Consider the following 21,576-nt stretch of genomic DNA (forward strand, 5'->3'; position numbering starts at 1 on the left):
TCAACTCTAGCTCTCCTTCTACCCTGATTATCACGCAACCCTGGCACTCATTCAAGCCTAGCTTTCACTCAACCCTGATTCTCGTTCAAACCTGGCTCTCATTCAACCTGGCTCTCACTCAACATCAAACCTGACTTTCATTCAACACTGATTCTCACTTAACCCCGACTCTTAATCAACTCTGATTCTCACTTATACCCGACTCTCATTCAGCTCTGACTCTCACTCAACCCTAGCTCTCATGCAACCCTGGTTCTCACTCAACCCTAACTCTTATTCAACACTGATTCTCACTTAACCCCGACTCTCATTCAACACTGAATCTCACTTAACCCCGATTCTCATTCAACACTGATTCCCCCTTAACCCCGATTCTCATTCAACACTGATTCCCACTTTACCCCGACTCTCATTCAACACTGATTCCCACTTTACCCCGATTCTCATTCAACACTGATTCCCAATTAACCCCGATTCTCATTCAACACTGATTCCCACTTTACCCCGACTCTCATTCAACACTGATTCTCACTTAACCCCGATTCTCATTCAACACTGATTCCCACTTTACCCCGACTCTCATTCAACACTGATTCCCACTTTACCCCGACTCTCATTCAACACTGATTCCCACTTAACCCCGACTCTCATTCAACACTTATTCCCACTTTACCCCGACTCTCATTCAACACTGATTCCCACTTTACCCCGACTCTCATTCAACACTGATTCTCACTTAACCCCAATTCTCATTCAACACTGATTCCCACTTTACCCCGACTCTCATTCAACACTGATTCCCACTTTACCCCGACTCTCATTCAACACTGATTCCCACTTAACCCCGACTCTCATTCAACACTTATTCCCACTTTACCCCGACTCTCATTCAACACTGATTCCCACTTAACCCCGACTCTCATTCAACACTGATTCCCACTTTACCCCGACTCTCATTCAACACTGATTCTCACTTAACCCCGACTCTCATTCAACACTGATTCCCACTTTACCCCGACTCTCATTCAACACTGATTCCCACTTAACCCCGACTCTCATTCAACACTGATTCCCACTTTACCCAGACTCTCATTCAACACTGATTCCCACTTAACCCCGACTCTCATTCAACACTGATTCCCACTTTACGCCGATTTATACTTGAGTTTGTTCTGTCAGTTTTTAAGTTTTCCTTGCTGGTATTAGGTAACCAAGTGTTGATGAATTGTGACTTTTGTGAAGCACTCTCACAACGGAATCAATCATTTTACTGTACATGCAATCTACGTGAATCATATCTAACCAAATAGGAAATATATTTTAGCATGAAAAACCCCCAATTTTTTCGGTTTTTTAAGACGACAAAGTTTTTAGCTACTATTTAGCGCTGAGATCAGATAAAATTTACACGACACCTGTAGTGATTAAACAATGGAATATGGAGTAGCATTTTGGCGGGGAAAACTCTTGTTATGTTATTTTCTCTTACTGAATAGAGAAAAAGACCCCAACGATATCCGTTGGACAATGTTCTTGTGTTACAGCACAAACCAGTCCATCTCTCAGCTTACAGAGAAATACAAATTACTGTGTGAGTGTACAACCACTCACCTCGAATCATCACTGACCTGCAAAGGTCACATAGGTCAACACTCTTTTGACATAGCATCAAGTAGGTAATGAGTTACCAAGAAACGTTCGCTATTAGGAGTCTAAACTGTGTTTTCAACATTAAGTAGAAAAATACGAAGATTTTGAGTATTAGTAAAGCGTTTAGCAATTTTAATTAAAAAAGTTGAGTTTCTGAGGAACTTTTGATTTCAGTCGTAGTTTCCAGCTAGAGTTAAAAACAACCCCTCCCCCCTCCCACACACACACAAACACACTATAGTCCAGCATATTTTGGCGCCAAACTTAAAAAATCCAAAACAACAACATTAAAACACAGAGTACCGACCAACAGTTGGTACCAGGGGAGGGAACAATATGTATATCACAGTACTGTTAACCTACCGTCCTCATCAGTACCTGTCCCATTTACGTCACACCTGTCGTTACACCTGTCAGGTGAGATTGGACGAGGTATGATGTACGACTTAGCTTGATGACTCAGACAATTTGTACACATTGCCACAAACACGAGTCCACCAAATATTTCATATTATGTAGACTAATGAACATAACATTGTGGACTTCCCCTTGACCAATTCCACTCATTCATCCAGTGCTTCGTCCAAGAATATGTGGAGGTCAAAAGTCAAAGTCGTTGTAATTATAAATAGAAAATTAATTTCTGCACAATATATCGAGCAAATTATACTCAGACTTCACGTGTTGTGTCTCCGCAGGGCTTGTGATCGTTTTGAAGGCCTGGCGCCAAAGGTCAATTCCAGTGTTACTATTAAAAGAAAATCGATTTCTATAAGTTCATTGAACATATTGAGTTCTGGTCTACACCGACTTCTATTATAAACAACAAAAGCTTCTTTGAAGTTGTTATTTCGAGTACTTAGGTCAAAGGTCAAAATTACTTTGAATAAATAGATATCTAAGTGTGTGGTTTCACTATCATTATCGTATTAGTGTCACAAAAGTATCTACATGCATTTCATACAATAATTAAGTATCAGCTAAAGTTTACTTTAAAATTCTATTATCTGACGCTCCCTGTAAACAATTAAACGTCTTTCTTTTAATATCTCAAATTATTTTATCTCCAGAAAATAGATGCCTTACACAAAAAGTAAGACTTTTTCAAAATTCTGAATTTAAAAACAGTACCTAAGGGCGATAACACTTTAAGAGGGTGAGGTATAGGAGAGGTTCTATTTCCGGTCGCGTTCACACATGCGCACCTCATTCACTCACGGATAACTCTGTAAGTCCTCACATAACGTTATTTGTTCTACTATTAAATTTTTTATCAGTGATCTACCAACAATTCAGTACATGTTAGATGGCTGATTCCTGAAAAACGATATTGTATGTCACAGTTTTAATGAGGAATAGTATTAAGCACTGCGCGAAAGTTGTCGTCAGTCAAGGTATTTTTATTTATCCAATCAGCAGATTGGAAGTTTTCACTCCGTGCTGCGACAAAGTTCTTCTGCCCGACCGTTCAAGTCAATCACATATGCATTTTTTGTTTAAGATTGTTTTGAGATTTCCTCTGTGCATTTGGAGCTAACACCGTGAATAAATGTGCAATGTTGCAGACATGTCAGAATATAATACGAGATGTTTTCACACGACGTTTAACTTGTGCTAATTGTAATGTTGCCGCTGGTATATTCGTCCAGGTGTTATATATAGCTGTAATCAACACACCAGGCTTTGTCTCTTTATCTCTGTATTCAGTATTGACCTGCGATTTGAAACGGACCAAACAACATTATCTAATAACTGCCTTGAATTTCATGAATACCAATTTAATCCCAAGAAATGCTTGTTAGAACTGTTTGGACTCGGCATGTATTTCGGACTGGTGCTGTACTTTCACTTTGTGACAGCATATACTAAATCAGAACTAAGGGATTTTGAAGTCGATCTACAGTGATCTAAAAAGTGCAATGATGCAACATTACATAACCGCATTCATAACAGGGATGCCAGGAATTTGATTTCCTTTAGAACAGGGATGACAGATAATGCCATTTCCAACAGAATCAGGATGCCTGGGATACTAGAAATGCCATTTCCTTGAGAACAGGGATGCTTGGAATGCCATTTCCTTGAGAACAGGGATGCTAGGAATGCCATTTCCTTGAGAACAGGGATGCTAGGAATGCCATTTCCTTGAGAACAGGGATGCTAGGAATGCCATTTCCTTGAGAACAGGGATGCTAGGAATGCCATTTCCTTGAGAACAGGGATGCTAGGAATGCCATTTCCTTGAGGACAGTGATGCCAGAAATCATCCATATAAACAATGATAGTTAGTTTGAGTACCTTGCAATAAGTTTAGGCTTGATCCTTGTGAAAAGGTTACTGAAAAAAAGCTTTTACAAATAAATTTCTTGATATTTTTTCATGCAACAAACAGTACAAATAATGAGAGTTCTGATGACCTTCTTTTATTCATGTGAACATTTCCTAATCTGTTATCCAGATGATTAAATACTCTTCTTAACACTAGAACAACACAGTCAAAGCTGGTAGGAAGAATAATGCTAATTGTTGGAGCCAACAGAATGATTTATTAAATTGTTATTGATAAGCTACAATATCAGCCCTTGAGTCCCAATGTTCACTTTTGAAATGGGAAAAGTTCTTTCTTATTGCTTGATACCATTTTAAGATGTTGGTAAACCAACTTTGAAATGATTTAAATTAAATTAAATGTTTAAATTTTTCACAATTATCACACCACGTGTATTACAAGGAAAACACATGGGTATCTGATTTGGGATTTTGTTTGATGCCAGTGTAACTACAGAAAAAATGTACATTCCTGCCAAGTTCCTTAGTTCTCTTTGAGGGAAGATCCTTGACTCTACAAACTGAGCCATAGAAGTATGCTTAATCAGCTTAGTAACAGAGACTCTATTTAACACCATGCATAAGCTGCACCAATCTGCTTGTTTTAGACAAAAAACAAATTTATGTGTTTTCAGTGCACTTATAAACTCTCGCAGTGCTGTTTTGTTGTGTCCTTATGACCAATTAACTTAGAGGTTAACTTTTGACTTTTTCTTTTGATTTCAGCATGTGACTTTTGACCAGTATATTTCTTCTCAGCATGTGACTTTTGACCAATTCATTTCTTTTATTACAGCATGTGAGTTGCCGTGTGAAGAGTTCCAATGTGCCAATTGTCGCTGCATCCCACATTCTTGGACATGTGACCACAACAATGACTGTGGAGACAACTCAGATGAGTTTGCCAACTGTAGTAAGTATATATATGTGGCTCAAGGCCGTTTATATATGAAGGTCGAGAATATCATACCTTTAATAACTGTGATTTTATATATATTGCTCTGAAATTGTCCATAATCTTCTATTCAATGGTACAACCTGATAAAGTTTCACATGTATGAATTTCATTTCTTGCCTTGAATTGACTAATTACTTGTTATGAAATGTGGTCTGGTCACTTTGCTGGTCAGTAGAAGATGATAAACAGTAGGAATTCAATAACATAAATATAAAGATATATTAAAGCAGCTATACTTTACCTTTAGTGTAACACAGCATCAACAGCTACACTGTATCTCTAGTGTAACACAGCATCAACAGCTACACTGTATCTCTAGTGTAACACAGCATCAACAGCTACACTGTATTCCTAGTGTAACACAGCATCAACAGCTACACTGTATCCCTAGTGTAACACAGCATCAACAGCTACACTGTATCTCTAGTGTAACGCAGCATCAACACCTTCACTGTATCTCTAGTGTAACACAGCATCAACACCTTCACTGTATCTTTAGCGTAACCTAGCATCAACAACTACACTTTATCATTAGTATAACCTAGCAGAACCCTTTCTGATATTTTGACATCTGTTAAAAGGTGTAATTCAATGGTTTTTGATCAAATTTGGCAAATTTTTCTTGCATGTAAATCTAGAATTTTTGTCTTTTAATATTTTGATTACTTATGTAAGGACTAAACTCCAAAGTACTGGCATTAACAGTGGTATGAATGACATTAGCAAATATATGCTACTTGCATGGTATACTCCGCTAGTAGGTGTTTACTGCTAGTCTGAAGGAATCTAGAAAATCCAAAAGAAAAATTCTCTTTATGAAACAGTAAGCTGTTGTTTATGTTGTAATAGAAGCAAATGTCACTCAAGTATATAACTCGAGTTATTTAATGTCTCTTTAATATGTAAAAATAATTAGTGCTCATAAATATTCATTAAATCACTTGTGACCTTTGACCTCTCTGTGTATGATATTAGCACATCCCTTCCTCTGTACAAGGTCGTTTTACAGATAGACTTGTTTGCTTCAAGCAACAATGTCTTTATAATTTTCCTTCATTGAAGTTGAATTTCAGCTTCAGATTTGATTAATTTCTGAATCAACAGATATTTTGACCCAATAAGATTTGGCAAATTATCATTTCAATATAACTATACAGTTATTTCTTTGTTTTTATAGAGCATTTTATTCTTTCAGTTGACAAATCGTTTTAGGTTTAACTGTATGATGATTAGATTATACACCATACATTTGTGCTAATTGTTGAACAAATCTAATATGTTTTCAACCAATGTAAAGAAAATAACTTTTTCATGTACAGATCAACCAGTAGATTCTCGATCATTGTCTTGCCTTGATCTGAAAAGTTAAAAATTGTTTCTATAACTTATTGTTGGGTAAGATCTTAATGGATTCTGGGCACAGGATGTACAAAGTTTTTAAGATTATCTTGAAATAATAATCTTGGTTACGAACATCTACTTTGTACTGAAAAATACAGTGATTAGGTATTATTTGGTGTGAGAAAATTTAGGATGAAAATCAATTTAAGTTAACTTTATGTCCAGTGATTTATTTCACCTGTCAACATTGTACAAGGTGTGGCACAGTAACCAATTTACCTGTGATAATGAGTTCTATATTTACCTGTGATAATAAATTCTAGATTTACCTGTGATCATTAATTTTAGATTTACCTGTCCACAGTGTACACAATGTGGTACAGTAACCAATTTACCTGTGATAATGAGTTTTAGATTTACCTGTGATAATGAGTTCTAGAGTTACCTGTCTACAGTGTACAAGGTGTCATACAGTAACCAATTTACCTGTGATAATGAGTTTTAGATTTACCTGTCTACAGTGTACAAGGTGTGGCACAGTAACCAATTTACCTGTGATAATGAGTTCTAGATTTACCTGTGATAAAAAGTTCTAGATTTACCTGTGATGATGAGTTCTAGATTTACCTGTCCACAGCGAACAAGACATGCTCCAGTAACCAGTGTACTTGTGATAACAAGTTTTATATTTTACCTGTGATAACGAGTTTTCTATTTACCTGTCCACAGAGAACAAGACATGCTCCAGTAACCAGTGTACTTGTGATAACAAGTTATGTATTTTACCTGTGATAACGAGCTCTAGATTTACCTGTCCACAGCGAACAAGACATGCTCCAGTAACCAGTGTACTTGTGATAACAAGTTATGTATTTTACCTGTGATAACGAGTTCTAGATTTACCTGTCCACAGCGAACAAGACATGCTCCAGTAACCAGTGTACTTGTGATAACAAGTTATGTATTTTACCTGTGATAACGAGTTCTAGATTTACCTGTCCACAGCGAACAAGACATGCTCCAGTAACCAGTGTACTTGTGATAACAAGTTATGTATTTTACCTGTGATAACGAGTTCTAGATTTACCTGTCCACAGCGAACAAGACATGCTCCAGTAACCAGTGTACTTGTGATAACAAGTTATGTATTTTACCTGTGATATCGAGTTATATATTTTACCTGTGATAACAAGTTTTCAATTTACCTGTTCACAGCGTACAAGGCCTGCTCTAGTAACCAGTTCACCTGTCAGAATAAAAAGTGTGTTGATCAGGACTGGGTGTGTGATGGCAACAATGACTGTGGTGACAACTCTGATGAGCATGGTTGTGGTCAGTATCAGTGTTGATGTTTTACTGTTGGTATTTATAATGTTTTTGAGGAGTAGTTACAAGATAAAGCTGCAGTGGTAAGTCACTATAACGTACCTAATACAAAAGCGTAGAGAGATCAGTTTATCAGAAATTATCAGGAAAAAACTGAAAGTTGTTAAAACTATAAACACAATAGTTATAAAAATAACAGTACAAACATACAACGGCATAAACAATTAACTGTGGTGTAAACAAAAATTGGCATAAATAAAAAAAATGGTGGAAGCAAACCATGGTGGAAGCAAATGGTAGGGATCATGAACAGAGAATGCTGACATATTCTATATCTGTAGTCAATGCTTCCTTATATGGTCATTTAATTAATGATGACAGAGTTTGTGAAGAATCTTTAGAAATGAACATAATGATCTATATATACTGGATTCTGTCTGTTCTGTGACCTTAGTCTGACCTCTACCAGCAGAGGTGTTTTGTAGCCTTTTACTGCTGAGATTCCAACTCGGAACTAATGGAGTATTGAAATCTGAGCACATTTTATAACCGACCACTGTATCAAAAAACCGAAATTGTAAGAGCTCTACAATTTATAGCAGATAATGTAATGAAAGTTTCAAATCAAATTCTGATGTGGACAAAATGGTTGATCATAATATAGATGGTTTTGGTATGGTTTAAACTGAAAAACTTTATCCTGATTATTTCTGTCTCCCAGAATCCTACACCTGTAACACTAAAGAATGGGCGTGTCCTGTATCTGGTCATTGCCTCCCTGTCTCCAAAGTCTGTGATAATTCTGTTGACTGTCCAGATGGTGATGATGAAGCTAAAACCTGTAGTAAGTATGCGGTCAAGGTCAAAGGTGAAGTCAAAGGGGAGAGTTCAGGTCAATGTAATGGTATTATGATTGCTTTTTGTTGTCGCTACCCGAATAAGTTGACCAATCAAAGTTCTCTATACAGACCATTCTGAGCTATTACCACTAAGCTGTTGTTTGGCAATGACCTTTGGTTTGCAGTCATGATTTATGAGAATCTTTAGATCCAGCTTAAAACCCTGTAAGTATTTATTTTTATGTTTTGAAATCGGAGGGAGAGAGAGGGAGAGAGAGAGGGAGAGGGAGAGAGAGATGGTCATTGTCATAAAACATAGTTTGTATTTTGGTAAGGATGGAGAAAGGCAAAAAGTGATGACCCTCTGATGAGCCTCTTTTGTCTTTCTGTTCAGAGCCAAAATGAAGCTTATATTTTAAGACATTCTATTTATGCTGTTACACTGATTGACAATCAGATCATCAAAACTTCAAACAGTTTGTTGTTCAATCTTTGTTTACCTAGAAGATGGAGCATCAACATCTGGATTATGCAGTTTTAATATTAGTTTGTCTGAGCTAGCTAGGCTAGCCGTCATCAGAACACCGGTGTTAACATTTGCATAGTTGAGGTTAAAATTACGACTCAGCCGTGACATAATTACAATTGTCTGTAATTAAAGTTATTCATATTGTTAAACTAAGTTAATTCAGTAAGTTATTCTTTAGAATTAACACATATATTAAAATACACACTATTTTCCTTCACTGTCGTATACAGCAAAAATATATGAGGCAAGTGTATTCTGAAAACGATGGAAGTGCTAGTTGCAGGATAAAAGATTGTCTGGACCACTTAGGTTTGGTTTGATCTTGTCACTGTAAGGGGGAGAACCATTCAGGGTTAGTTTGGTCTTGTCACTGTAAGGGGGAAACCATTCAGGGTTAGTTTGGTCTTGTCACTGTAAGGGGGAGAACCATTCAGGGTTAGTTTAGTCTTGTCACTGTAAGGGGGGCACCATTCAGGTTTAGTTTGATCTTGTCACTGTAAGGGGGGGGGAGACCATTCAGGGTTAGTTTGGTCTTGTCACCATAAGGGGGGAACCATTCAGGTTTAGTTTGATCTTGTCACTGTAAGGGGAGGGGGAGACCATTCAGGGTTAGTTTGGTCTTGTAACTGTAAGGGGGAGAACCATTCAGGGTTAGTTTGGTCTTGTCACTGTAAGGGGGGCACCATTCAGGGTTAGTTTGATCTTGTCACTGTAAGGGGGAACCATTCAAGGTTAGTTTGGTCTTGTCACTGTAAGGGGGAGAACCATTCAGGGTTAGTTTGGTCTTGTCACTGTAAGGGGGGCACCATTGGGGGGGGGGGGGGGAACCATTTAGGTTTAGTTTGATCTTGTCACTGTAAGGGGGGGAGAGACCATTCAGGATTAGTTTGGTCTTGTCACCATAAGGGGGGAATCATTCAGGGTTAGTTTGATCTTGTCACTGTAAGGGGGGAACCATTCAGGGTTAGTTTGGTCTTGTCACTGTAAGGGGGAGAACCATTCAGGGTTGGTTTGGTCTTGTCACTGTAAGGGGGGAACCATTCAGGGTTAGTTTGGTCTTGTCACCGTAAGGAATGGAACCATTCAGGGTTAGTTTGGTCTTGTCACCGTAAGGGGTGGAACCATTCAGGGTTAGTTTGATCTTGTCACCGTAAGGAATGGAACCATTCAGGGTTAGTTTGGTCTTGTCACCGTAAGGGGTGGAACCATTCAGGGTTAGTTTGGTCTTGTCACCGTAAGGAATGGAACCATTCAGGGTTAGTTTGGTCTTGTCACCGTAAGGAATGGAACCATTCAGGGTTAGTTTGGTCTTGTCACCGTAAGGAATGGAACCATTCAGGGTTAGTTTGGTCTTGTCACCGTAAGGGGTGGAACCATTCAGGGTTAGTTTGATCTTGTCACCGTAAGGGGTGGAACCATTCAGGGTTAGTTTGATATTGTGACAGAGTCAGTACAGTATATGTGCATCATTGTGAGCTTAAAAGGTCATCTTTTGTACAGGTTTTTTCCAATGTGCCAGTCTTTCATGTGATCATGATTGCCATGCTACACCACAAGGGGGCGCTTGTTTTTGTAAGACGGGGTATCGCCTGGACCCGACTGACAATCGTACATGTATTGGTAAGGTCACCCTTTTTATCAAATTTTTAAAGGTCTTCAGATATAATTACAGAAAAAATTTTATGCACCAATTGAAAGATTAGGTTATGTAAAAGTTATGTAAAAGTTATGTTATAGTTATGTAAAAAGTTATGTAAAAGTTATGTTATAGTTATGTAAAAGTTATGTGTAAGTTAAGTAATAGTTATGTATAAGTTATGTTATATTTATGTATAAGTTATGTTAAAGTTATGTAAAAGTTATGTGTAAGTTTTTTTTTTTTGTGCATTTTTATGAGTAATCCATTTTGTTTTTTTTTTTTTTTTGTGTTCAGATTTTAATGAGTGTGAACATTGGGGATTTTGCGACCAGAAATGTGTGAATTCCCTAGGGTCATACCAGTGTAGCTGTTTCCATGGTTACACACTCCATAACAACCGAGCATGTGTCACCACCGAAGTTGGTAAGAGCCAAATTCAGAAATCAATGGAATTTTTGATAATAGAAGACTGACTCAACCTGTTTATTGTGAAATGTTTGTAACAATTTAAGTGTGTCTTTTCTTGAGGTGAGTAATGGAGTATGATTTCAATTGTGGTAGAGAAATCTTTTTTCTTTATTAAATTAGATGAAATAGAATTCATTTGGCCAATCTAAATCATTTGTGAGAGTAGAGCAATGGGACATAGAGAAATCATGTGAGGGCACATCTCTGTACAAGTATGGAAGAGTGTATTCATTTGAGGGAGCGTTATAAAATGGATGAAGGTATGGAATGTCAAAATTATGTTTATATAAATGAATGGTGTGTTTACCTGCTTATTTGAAATTCAAGTGTTTATGTCCTATAATACTACTTTTCACAATTTTGTTCAGTTGCCTCCCGCCCTGTGTTTGTCGGCCTTGAGGATCGAATCATACGTATGAGTACCAAGGGAGATAATCAGTCTACTATTATACTTGGTGAGACCGAGGATTTAGAACTGGATGTCCGACGGAATCTAATCTTCTGGATTGACAGCAAAGCTAACAAGGTTATGCCTCTTACTTATATACATAACGTTTCTGGTAGATTTGACACACAATTAAATTTTAACATTCACTGGCCATTTAGAGACAGTGACTCATGTGAAATTTGATATATTTGTTTCAGAATTCTGTGTTTGTCGATCGATATGCTGATTTAAACAAATATTATTTCTGATCAATGATTATGATGTTGATCACTTCTCTTCCACAGTACCATAGTAATACATTTTTATCTATCGTTGTCAGTTAAGCTAAGTGATCTAATAGGGACTCATACAAGGTCATACCAACAAACTTTGTGTGTAGGACCTTCCCCTACACAATGTAGTATTAAGAAATAGACCATACAATGTATTTGATTAAAACTGTTAATTATAATAAGTGTTTGGTCCAGGTTATTGCAAGATGAAAAATTAACAAATGTGTGAAAACTAAATGTAATTAATGATGTCATTATACATTATTATGACCTCACAATGATGTCTGAATTTTGACCCAACTGTGCTGTCAGAATTATGACATCACTATGACATCACAGAATATTATGACATCACTGTGATGTCACAGAGTATCTTGACTTACCATGAATATTCAAAATTGTTCAAGTCACAAAAAATTCCACTTGGTGATAAGCGTAATGATTATTTTTGAAGTAAATGTCACAGGTATATCAGGCAAGTCTGCAGCGGCCACAGGAAAACAAAACGCTCCCCTTTAATGAGTTGTACAGGCCCTACAGCATTGCATACGACTGGATCACATACAACCTTTACCTGGTGGACCAGCGTGCCAGGGTCATTGATGTCTTCTCCACTCAAACCGGGTATCAGACCAATGTTGTTGGCAACGACCTTCAGGATCCCAGAGCTGTGGCTCTAGACCCAACTGAAGGGTGGGTCCACAATTCCCAATGCAATATTTAAAATAATTTTATATATGATATGGGAAAGGAAAAAATGTTGAAAATACCAATAAAGAGTGTCTCTGTATCTCATTGCGAGGACAGTATACATTTATTACATTTTGTGTACTGTATATAAGTTTGTATCCAAATATACAGGCATTATTTAACAAATATTTCTATCAGAACCATTTTCTTGGTATTCAGTTTCCTGTATCTTTGATGACCACAGATATAGTGATATCAAATCTCCTGCCAATAATACCATCTAATGGAACTTTCATTTTTGAAGGAGAAGGACGAAGAAAGCTACAAAATTCCAAAGAAATAAATGAACTTGGTGGGGGAAAGATCAAGATGAAAGCAGTGATATAGTGATATGTATGGTCCTGGTAATAATACCAGATAAAGCAGTGAGGCTATAGTGTTTATGGTGTATGGTTGGTAAGTGTGGGGGGGGGGGGAGACAGATAAAGCAGTGAGGCTATAGGGTGTATGGTGTATGATTGGTAAGTGGGGGGGAGACAGATAAAGCAATGAGGCTATAGTGTTATAGTGTGTATGGTTGGTAAGTGGGGAGGGCGAGACAGATCAAGCAGTGAGGCTTTTGTGTATGTGGTGTATGGTTGGTAAGTGTGGGGGGGAGACAGATAAAGCAGTGAGGCTATATGGTGTATGATTGGTAAGTGGGGCGGGGGGGGGGGAGACAGATAAAGCAGTGAGGCTATAGTGTATATGGTGTATGGTTGGTAAGTGTGGGGGGAAGACAGATAAAGCAATGAGGCTCTAGTGTATATGGTTGGTAAGTGGGGAGGGGGGAGACAGATAAAGCAGTGAGGCTATAGTGTATATGGTGTATGGTTGGTAAGTGTGGGGGGGGGGGAGACAGATAAAGCAGTGAGGCTATAGGGTGTATGGTGTATGGTTGGTAAGTGGGGGGGAGACAGATAAAGCAGTGAGGCTATAGTGTATGTGGTGTATGGTTGGTAAGTGGGGGAGGGAAGACAGATAAAGCAGTGAGGCTATAGTGTATATGGTGTATGGTTGGTAAGGGGGGGGGGAGACATAAAGCCGTGAGGCTATATGGTGTATGGCTGGTAAGTGGGGGGGAGACAGATAAAGCAGTGAGGCTATAGGGTGTATGGTGTATGGCTGGTAAGTGGGGGGGAGACAGATAAAGCAGTGAGGCTATAGGGTGTATGGTGTATGGCTGGTAAGTGGGGGGGGAGACAGATAAAGCAGTGAGGCTATAGTGTATATGGTGTATGGTTGGTAAGTGGGGGGGGGAGACAGATAAAGCAGTGAGGCTATAGTGTATGGTGTATGGTTGGTAAGTGGGGGGGGGGAAGACAGATAAAGCATTGATGGTTGGGGGGAGGGGGGAGACAGATAAAGCAGTGAGGCTATAGTGTATATGGTGTATGGCTGGTAAGTGGGGGGGGGAGACAGATAAAGCAGTGAGGCTATAGTGTATATGGTGTATGGCTGGTAAGTGGGGGGGAGACAGATAAAGCAATGAGGCTATAGTGTTATAGTGTGTATGGTTGGTAAGTGGGGAGGGAGAGACAGATAAAGCAGTGAGGCTATAGTGTATGTGGTGTATGGTTGGTAAGTGGGGGGGGGAGACAGATAAAGCATTGAGGCTCTAGTGTATATGGTTGGTAAGTGGGGAGGGGGGAGACAGATAAAGCAGTGAGGCTATAGTGTATATGGTGTATGGCTGGTAAGTGGGGGGGGGGAAGACAGATAAAGCATTGAGGCTCTAGTGTATATGGTTGGTAAGTGGGGAGGGGGGAGACAGATAAAGCAGTGAGGCTATAGTGTATGGTGTATGGTTGGTAAGTGGGGGGGAGGGAGACAGATAAAGCAGTGAGGCTATAGTGTATATGGTGTATGGCTGGTAAGTGGGGGGGGGGGAGACAGATAAAGCAGTGAGGCTATAGTGTATATGGTTGGTAAGTGGGGAGGGGGGAGACAGATAAAGCAGTGAGGCTATAGTGTATATGGTGTATGGTTGGTAAGTGGGGGGGGGGAGACAGATAAAGCAGTGAGGCTATAGTGTATATGGTTGGTAAGTGGGGAGGGGGAAGACAGATAAAGCAGTGAGGCTATAGTGTATATGGTGTATGGCTGGTAAGTGGGGGGGAGACAGATAAAGCAGTGAGGCTATAGTGTATATGGTGTATGGTTGGTAAGTGGGGGAGTGAAGACAGATAAAGCAGTGAGGCTATAGTGTATGGTTGGTAAGTGAGGGGTATATGGTGTATGGGGAGACAGATAAAGCAGTGAGGCTATAGTGTATATGGTGTATGGCTGGTAAGTGTGGGGGGGGAGACAGATAAAGGGTATATGAGGTAGTGTATATGGTATGGTGTAGTGGTTGGTAAGGGGGGAGACAGATAAAGCAGTGAGGCTATAGTGTATATGGTGTATGGTTGGTAAGTGGGGGGGGGAGACAGATAAAGCAGTGAGGCTATAGTGTATATGGTGTATGGTTGGTAAGTGGGGGGGGGGAGACAGATAAAGCAGTGAGGCTATATGGTGTATGATTGGTAAGTGGGGGGGGAGACAGATAAAGCAGTGAGGCTATAGTGTATATGGTGTATGGTTGGTAAGTGGGGGGGGGGAGACAGATAAAGCAGTGAGGCTATAGTGTATATGGTGTATGGTTGGTAAGTGTGGGGGGGAGACAGATAAAGCAGTGAGGCTATAGTGTATATGGTGTATGGTTGGTAAGGGGGGGGAGACAGATAAAGCAGTGATTATTACTCATATGAAACAAACATTAAGGGGGGGGGAGACAATAAAGCAGTGAGGTATTGTCTATAAACCAAAGTCCAGTCACCTTACTCGAAGACCAGCTGTTCTTGGCAGATGCCACACGGACAGGTGTCCTTCGTGTCAGCAAGTTTGGAAAGGATGCTCCGAAACAGATTTACATAAACAAACTGCTCAAGATGAAAACCGTGAAGGTGCTTCAGCGATACCCAGATGTTATCATTAACAAACGAGGTGAGAAATGTTTAAATGTCATGGCCAGCATATTATTTTTGCCATATCCAGTTTTGTGCTTTTGGGATTTTTTTGTTTCATATGAAAACGTGACATATATAGGATTCCTGCTATTGTGTTTTTTTGTTTTTATGAAACTTCGATAAATAAAGTTACCCACTTTGAATTTACTCTAAATCCAGAGTTGAATATTCCAGCTGGCCATCCTCAATTTTCTTTCTCAAATGTAACTTCAGTATTAAACTGGCATTCTAAAATTCAATTTTGAGTCAAATCAAAACTGAAAAATGGCTGCAAGCATCCTGTTTTGGAATCTGGGCCTACTAGTGGTTTTCTTGGTAATCTTTATAGACAGAGGGTTCTGCAGAACATTCACTTCTGTAGAACACAGGTTTACAATCGTTAGTTTCTATGATGGTGAATATTGTTTATTCAGAAAACTTCAAATCTGGTGTATGTTTCATAAACATATGAACATTCCTTAAATTAGGGAAATATATAAAAGACAGTATCGTTGGAGAAACAGAAAAATCCTTTTCAACTTTACGATGCATTTCTGTGGAAAATTTAATCTCTTTTCATAGCCAGTCCATGTCATGCAGCCAAGTGCCAACATTTTTGTGTACTCAGCCATGTCAACGACAACAAAGGTCTGGGATACAGGTGTTTATGTGATGTTGGATTTCACCTTGCTAAAAATCAGGTCAATTGTACAAGTAAGTCACCTGTCAGGACTACTGTCCAGATTAACAGGCTCATTATATCTACAGTTAAATCAAGTTTCTGCCACTTCTCTGGTTCACTCCCTCAGTAAGAACACTCACGTTTTTCCATCGACTGGCCATAAAAAGTTTTTATAAACTTATGTGACTGTAACTTGTTTTGCTATTGTTGTAAAATAAAAGTTAAAGTAAGAGAAAGTGTTTTGAAAAGTTCTACCAGGAAAAGCTTTCATAGGTAAAATTCATTTGCCCTTGACATATACTCAAGGTCATTGATGACCTCTGACAACTGTGTCAGAAGTCTGTGATAAGAGAGAATTATTCAGACCTTCAAATTTACATATTTAATGTCTCTATGTCCCCATTTCTTGTCTTCTGATAAAACAGTTATTGTGATAATTGTGATAATTGTGATAATTGTGACTAAGAGATAATATAACCAAATGTCTTTCACTGTTTTAGAGACCAGCTCCATTTTAATGTTTGCTGCAAAATATTCTCTCCGAGGAATACCTGTTAGAGACACCAGCTACAAGGTCGATGCCATCCCTCAGGTCTTTGCTAAGAACTCTGGTCGACAAGGAGTAAATTACGTTGCTCTTGACTATGATGCAGAAGACGAGAAGATTTACTTCAGCGACATCAGGAACTATGCTATAATGCATGCTAAAGTCAACAGCACAGATAGTAGGTCAAACTATATAATTCAAGATGGAATTGTATTGTACAAAGAGCCCAAAGGAGGAGAAATTCTTCTGGACAGATTAAATGATTTTGTCAAAATCTAATTGAAGTAATATGTCTTAGATATGATACAGGAGGTGGGGTCCTAAATTTATGTGAACCGTGGGAAATCTTACAGTTCTTTGTCTTCTGTTACTGTGAAACCCACTTAATATCATGTTCCATTTGTCAGAGGGAAATGTGATAATAAGCAGAACATGATATTAACAGTTGGCACATTTATCCTAACATCTAAACCTGAAAGTTAATTTTCAGATGCGCCAAACTGACTTGTTTCTAACAGAAATGGTTCGAAGACAAGAAATTTTTAATATGATTTGTTTTTTACATAAGAACAGTGATTTTCCTCGACTTTTGTTCGTTTATTCTTTGAAATATCTAAACTGCTATCATAAATTATTGTGAACAATCATGACAATTTATGTCATATTCATTTGCACATGGACAGACTTGTACATGACACTGCTATGTCATCAACTGAATTTTGCCGTATAATTTCATCCATTACTGTATAGGCTTCATAATGGTGCTTCATCGCAAAGTTGATATATATACAGTTTGTATCTTTGCAACTTCGATAAAATGTGTGCTGAAGATCACAACTTGATTCTTGCCAATAGAAATAGCCAACAGAGTGTGAATTGTTCACCTTTGCAACGCCATGTTTCATTGGCTGTTAAATTAGTGGTAATTTATAATGGTCAATCAGATGTTGTAAAACACGACATAGGATTTCATAACATTTTACTGTCATCTTACCAGTGCTGGCGATAATTTAAGAAATAAATGATTTAAAGAAATATTAGAACATCAACGTTATGACATTTTGATGGATTCGATTTCTAATCTTTATTGTAGATGATACGTTTTTCACCCAGAATGAATCATCTGGGAAAAATGATTACCATATCAGCAAAGATATAAGCGACCCAGCAAAGCTATTCAGGACATGTGTGATAATTTTTCTATGATAAATTACGCTTAATCCAGACTTCATATTTTAGCATTTGAAGCGTTTTGTCAGAAATGTGTTCTAGTAAATTTAAAAAATGGCAACATTCGTAATGACAACATTGACACATCGCAGTTTGGTGTCACTTAGGTCTTTGTGAAAAGAAACAAAACAAACACAACTTATCGTAAAGTATAGTTCATGGTTGATTCTCTTCTGACTAGACTTCCTTTGACCAAGCTGGACCCTAAGCAGTTAATCTTATTGTTCAGGAGTCAGAAGGTGTGAAAAGTTGGCTAGTAGCACAGTGACAATGTTTACATAATGAATCCATAGCTCCTGTCCTCATTTACCTGTCATTTAGCTGTTTTTTTTTTTTTTTTTTTTGTGATAGTCGGCAAAATCAAGTGATATTAAGTGTTGCCAACATGAATATAAGCGACATTATCAGATGTTGGATTACACAGAATATATAAGAAAAAATCAGTGTTTTAAAGAAATGTGATATTAACCAGAAAGTGACATTAACAGATGTGACATTAAGTGGGTTCCATTGTAATGTAAAGGTGTATTTACATCGAAAAAACAAAGGTATCCATATGTGAAAGGGACTAAATTTTCACACAAAAGGGTAGAAGGAGAGGGATAGGGCCCAATAGGGGAGTAGATTTAAACTTTTAAATTCTTCTTTGGGAAATCCTTAACAAGATAAATATGGATGAAAATATTTGAGTTTTTGCTGTCTAGGTGAGCATTGCAGACCATATATACATGTCACTTGTTCTGATATTTTCTTTTTTATGCTTACGTCAGAGCCAATGCCCTTGACGGTGAAAGATGTACGGTCGGTGGAGGGACTGAGTGTGGATTGGATATCGCGTAACCTTTACTACACCGACTTTTATCGCAGCACAGTGTCCGTCCTACGACTCCATCATCCTGAGGAAACGCGCGTACTGCTGTCGGGCATGGGAAAACCTCGCTCTGTTGTTGTACACCCACTCAAAGGGTAATGCTGTCTTGTTTCACTACAAACATATCTGTCCAACTCTCCAGGGTCTATGTCTGGTATTAACACCATATTGTGTAAAAAAAACTTTTTTTTCAATTTGACAAAGTTCATTTATTTCTGTTTATTCTGAATTTTTTAAGTTCAATAGACCCAAAGGTTCAACTAAAAGATACTTGTGTAACATCTGTTGTGCAGGGAGACAATAGTGCTGATTCAGATTGGCAAAGAATTTCCAGACCTTAAGAGAAATAAGCATACTTAATATTTTGTTTCATTGTTGACAGTTGGCTGTTTTTCTCGGACTGGATGAAGAGTTCCATGCAGAGTCCATACCTTGCACGTACGTATGGTGATGGGAAAAACATGACCAAGATTCGACAATTTGAGCTTGGCTGGCCAAACGGTCTAAGTATTGACTTTGACACAGATCGACTATTCTGGGTGGATGCTTACTTTGACAGGTAAAACAACTGATAGAGATGAAAAATCTGTGTATTATGATTGAGTGAGAGGTTCTAGTGTGAATAGAGCCATGTTTATAAGCTCACATGGTCTGAAGGACCAGTGAGCTTATGCCATACAGCTGGCATCTGTCATCCGTCTGTCATCTTTTTCTGCAAATCGCTACTTGTCATGAGTGACTGAGTGGATTTTGACCAAATTTGATCAGAAGAATCCTTTAGGGAAAGGGAGCAAAATGTTATTATAACAATGGGTCTCAGCCCCCATGAGGCCAGAGGGGCAGGACCTAGTAGTAGAAATAGAGAAAATTCTTTAAAATCCTGCTCCTTCTGTAGGAAAGATTGGATTTTGCCCATATCTACTGCCACAGATTTCAGTTTAACATTCTGACCTTTCTTTTTAAGAAAAGTTCCTATATAAGTTTATATATGAAATGACAGAAATATAGATCCTAAGTACAATAAGGAAATTTCTACAAAGGAGCAGATGCTTCCCACAATTGTTTAGTATCCTTTTGTTTTTTTATCTTACTTGTTTGTAGGATTCAACATTCTGATTTAGACGGTGGTGATGTCAAAACATTGGTTGGTGTTAACATTGCCCATCCATTTGGTATTGTAGCTTATAAAGGTAGGTCAACTGTTAAACAATATGTTGTCTCCTTACTGAAGTCGATATTTCTAAATATTTAGGCATGAAAGTTCTTTGGTTATAATCAGTGTAATAGATAACACAGATATGTGAAGTTACACTCCCTATAAAAAGTACAGATATGTGAAGTAACACTCCCTATAAGAAGTACAGAGTTGTGTTAAGTTACACTCCCTATAAAAAGTACAGATATGTGAAGTTACACTCCCTATAAAAAGTACAGATATGTGAAGTTACACTCCCTATAAAAAGTACAGATATGTGAAGTTACATTCCCTATAAAAAGTACAGATATGTGAAGTTACACTCCCTATAAAAAGTACAAAGTTGTGTAAAGTTACACTCCCTATAAAAAGTACAGAGATGTGTAAAGTTACACTCCCTATAAAAAGTACAGAGTTGTGTTAAGTTACACTCCCTATAAAAAGTACAGATATGTGAAGTTACACTCCCTATAAAAAGTACAAATATGTGAAGTTACACTCCCTATAAAAAGTACAGTGATGTGTAAAGTTACACTCCCTATAAAAGGTACAGAGATGTGAAGTTACACTCCCTATAAAAAGTACAGATATGTGAAGTTACACTCCCTATAAAAAGTACAGAGATGTGTAAAGTTACACTCCCTATAAAAAGTACAGATATGTAAAGTTACACTCCCTATAAAAAGTACAGAAATGTGTAAAGTTACACTCCTTATAAAAAGTACAGAGATGTGTAAAGTTACACTCCCTATAAAAAGTACAGAAATGTGTAAAGTTACACTCCATATAAAAAGTACAGAGTTGTGTAAAGTTACACTCCATATAAAAAGTACAGAAATGTAAAGTTACACTCCCTATAAAAAGTACAGAGATGTGTAAAGTTACACTCTCTATAAAAAGTACAGATATGTGAAGTTACACTCTCTATAAAAAGTACAGATATGTGAAGTTACACTCCCTATAAAAAGTACAGAAATGTAAAGTTACACTCCCTATAAAAAGTACAGAGATGTGTAAAGTTACACTCCCTATAAAAGGTACAGAAATGTGTAAAGTTACACTTCCTATAACAAGTACAGATATGTAAAGTTACACTCCCTATAAAAAGTACAGATATGTGTAAAGTTACACTCCCTATAAAAGGTACAGAGATGTGTAAAGTTACACTCCCTATAAAAAGTACAGATATGTAAAGTTACACTCCCTATAAAAAGTACAGAGATGTGTAAAGTTACACTCCCTATAAAAAGTACAGAAATGTGTAAAGTTACACTCCCTATAAAAAGTACATAGATAAGTAAAGTTACACTCCCTATAAAAGGTACAGAGATGTGTAAAGTTACACTCCCTATAAAAAGTACAGATATGTAAAGTTACACTCCCTATAAAAAGTACAGAGATGTGTAAAGTTACACTCCCTATAAAAAGTACAGAAATGTGTAAAGTTACACTCCCTATAAAAAGTACAGATATGTGAAGTTACACTCCCTATAAAAAGTACAGAGATGTGTAAAGTTACACTCCGTATAAAAAGTAC

At 37.8% G+C, this 21,576-nt stretch overlaps 1 protein-coding gene across 1 annotated transcript in view; it reads left to right on the plus strand.

Moving 5' to 3' along the window:
- The first annotated feature begins 15,442 nt into the window (after positions 1-15,442).
- Positions 15,443-21,576, plus strand: part of LOC132561245 (low-density lipoprotein receptor-related protein 2-like) — an 88,938-nt gene continuing 82,804 nt past the window's right edge. The window contains exons 1-6 of the mRNA XM_060225974.1: positions 15,443-15,521; positions 16,097-16,228; positions 16,697-16,921; positions 18,744-18,939; positions 19,227-19,403; positions 19,946-20,034. Coding sequence (XP_060081957.1) covers positions 15,458-15,521; positions 16,097-16,228; positions 16,697-16,921; positions 18,744-18,939; positions 19,227-19,403; positions 19,946-20,034 — 883 coding nt within the window. The 5' untranslated portion in view covers positions 15,443-15,457. The remainder of the gene's footprint in view (positions 15,522-16,096; positions 16,229-16,696; positions 16,922-18,743; positions 18,940-19,226; positions 19,404-19,945; positions 20,035-21,576) is intronic.

This window comes from Ylistrum balloti, unplaced genomic scaffold (genome assembly GCF_031769215.1).
Source record: "Ylistrum balloti isolate Yb309-2 unplaced genomic scaffold, AGI_CSIRO_Ybal_v1 Utg371184, whole genome shotgun sequence".
Classification (NCBI taxonomy): domain Eukaryota; kingdom Metazoa; phylum Mollusca; class Bivalvia; order Pectinida; family Pectinidae; genus Ylistrum; species Ylistrum balloti.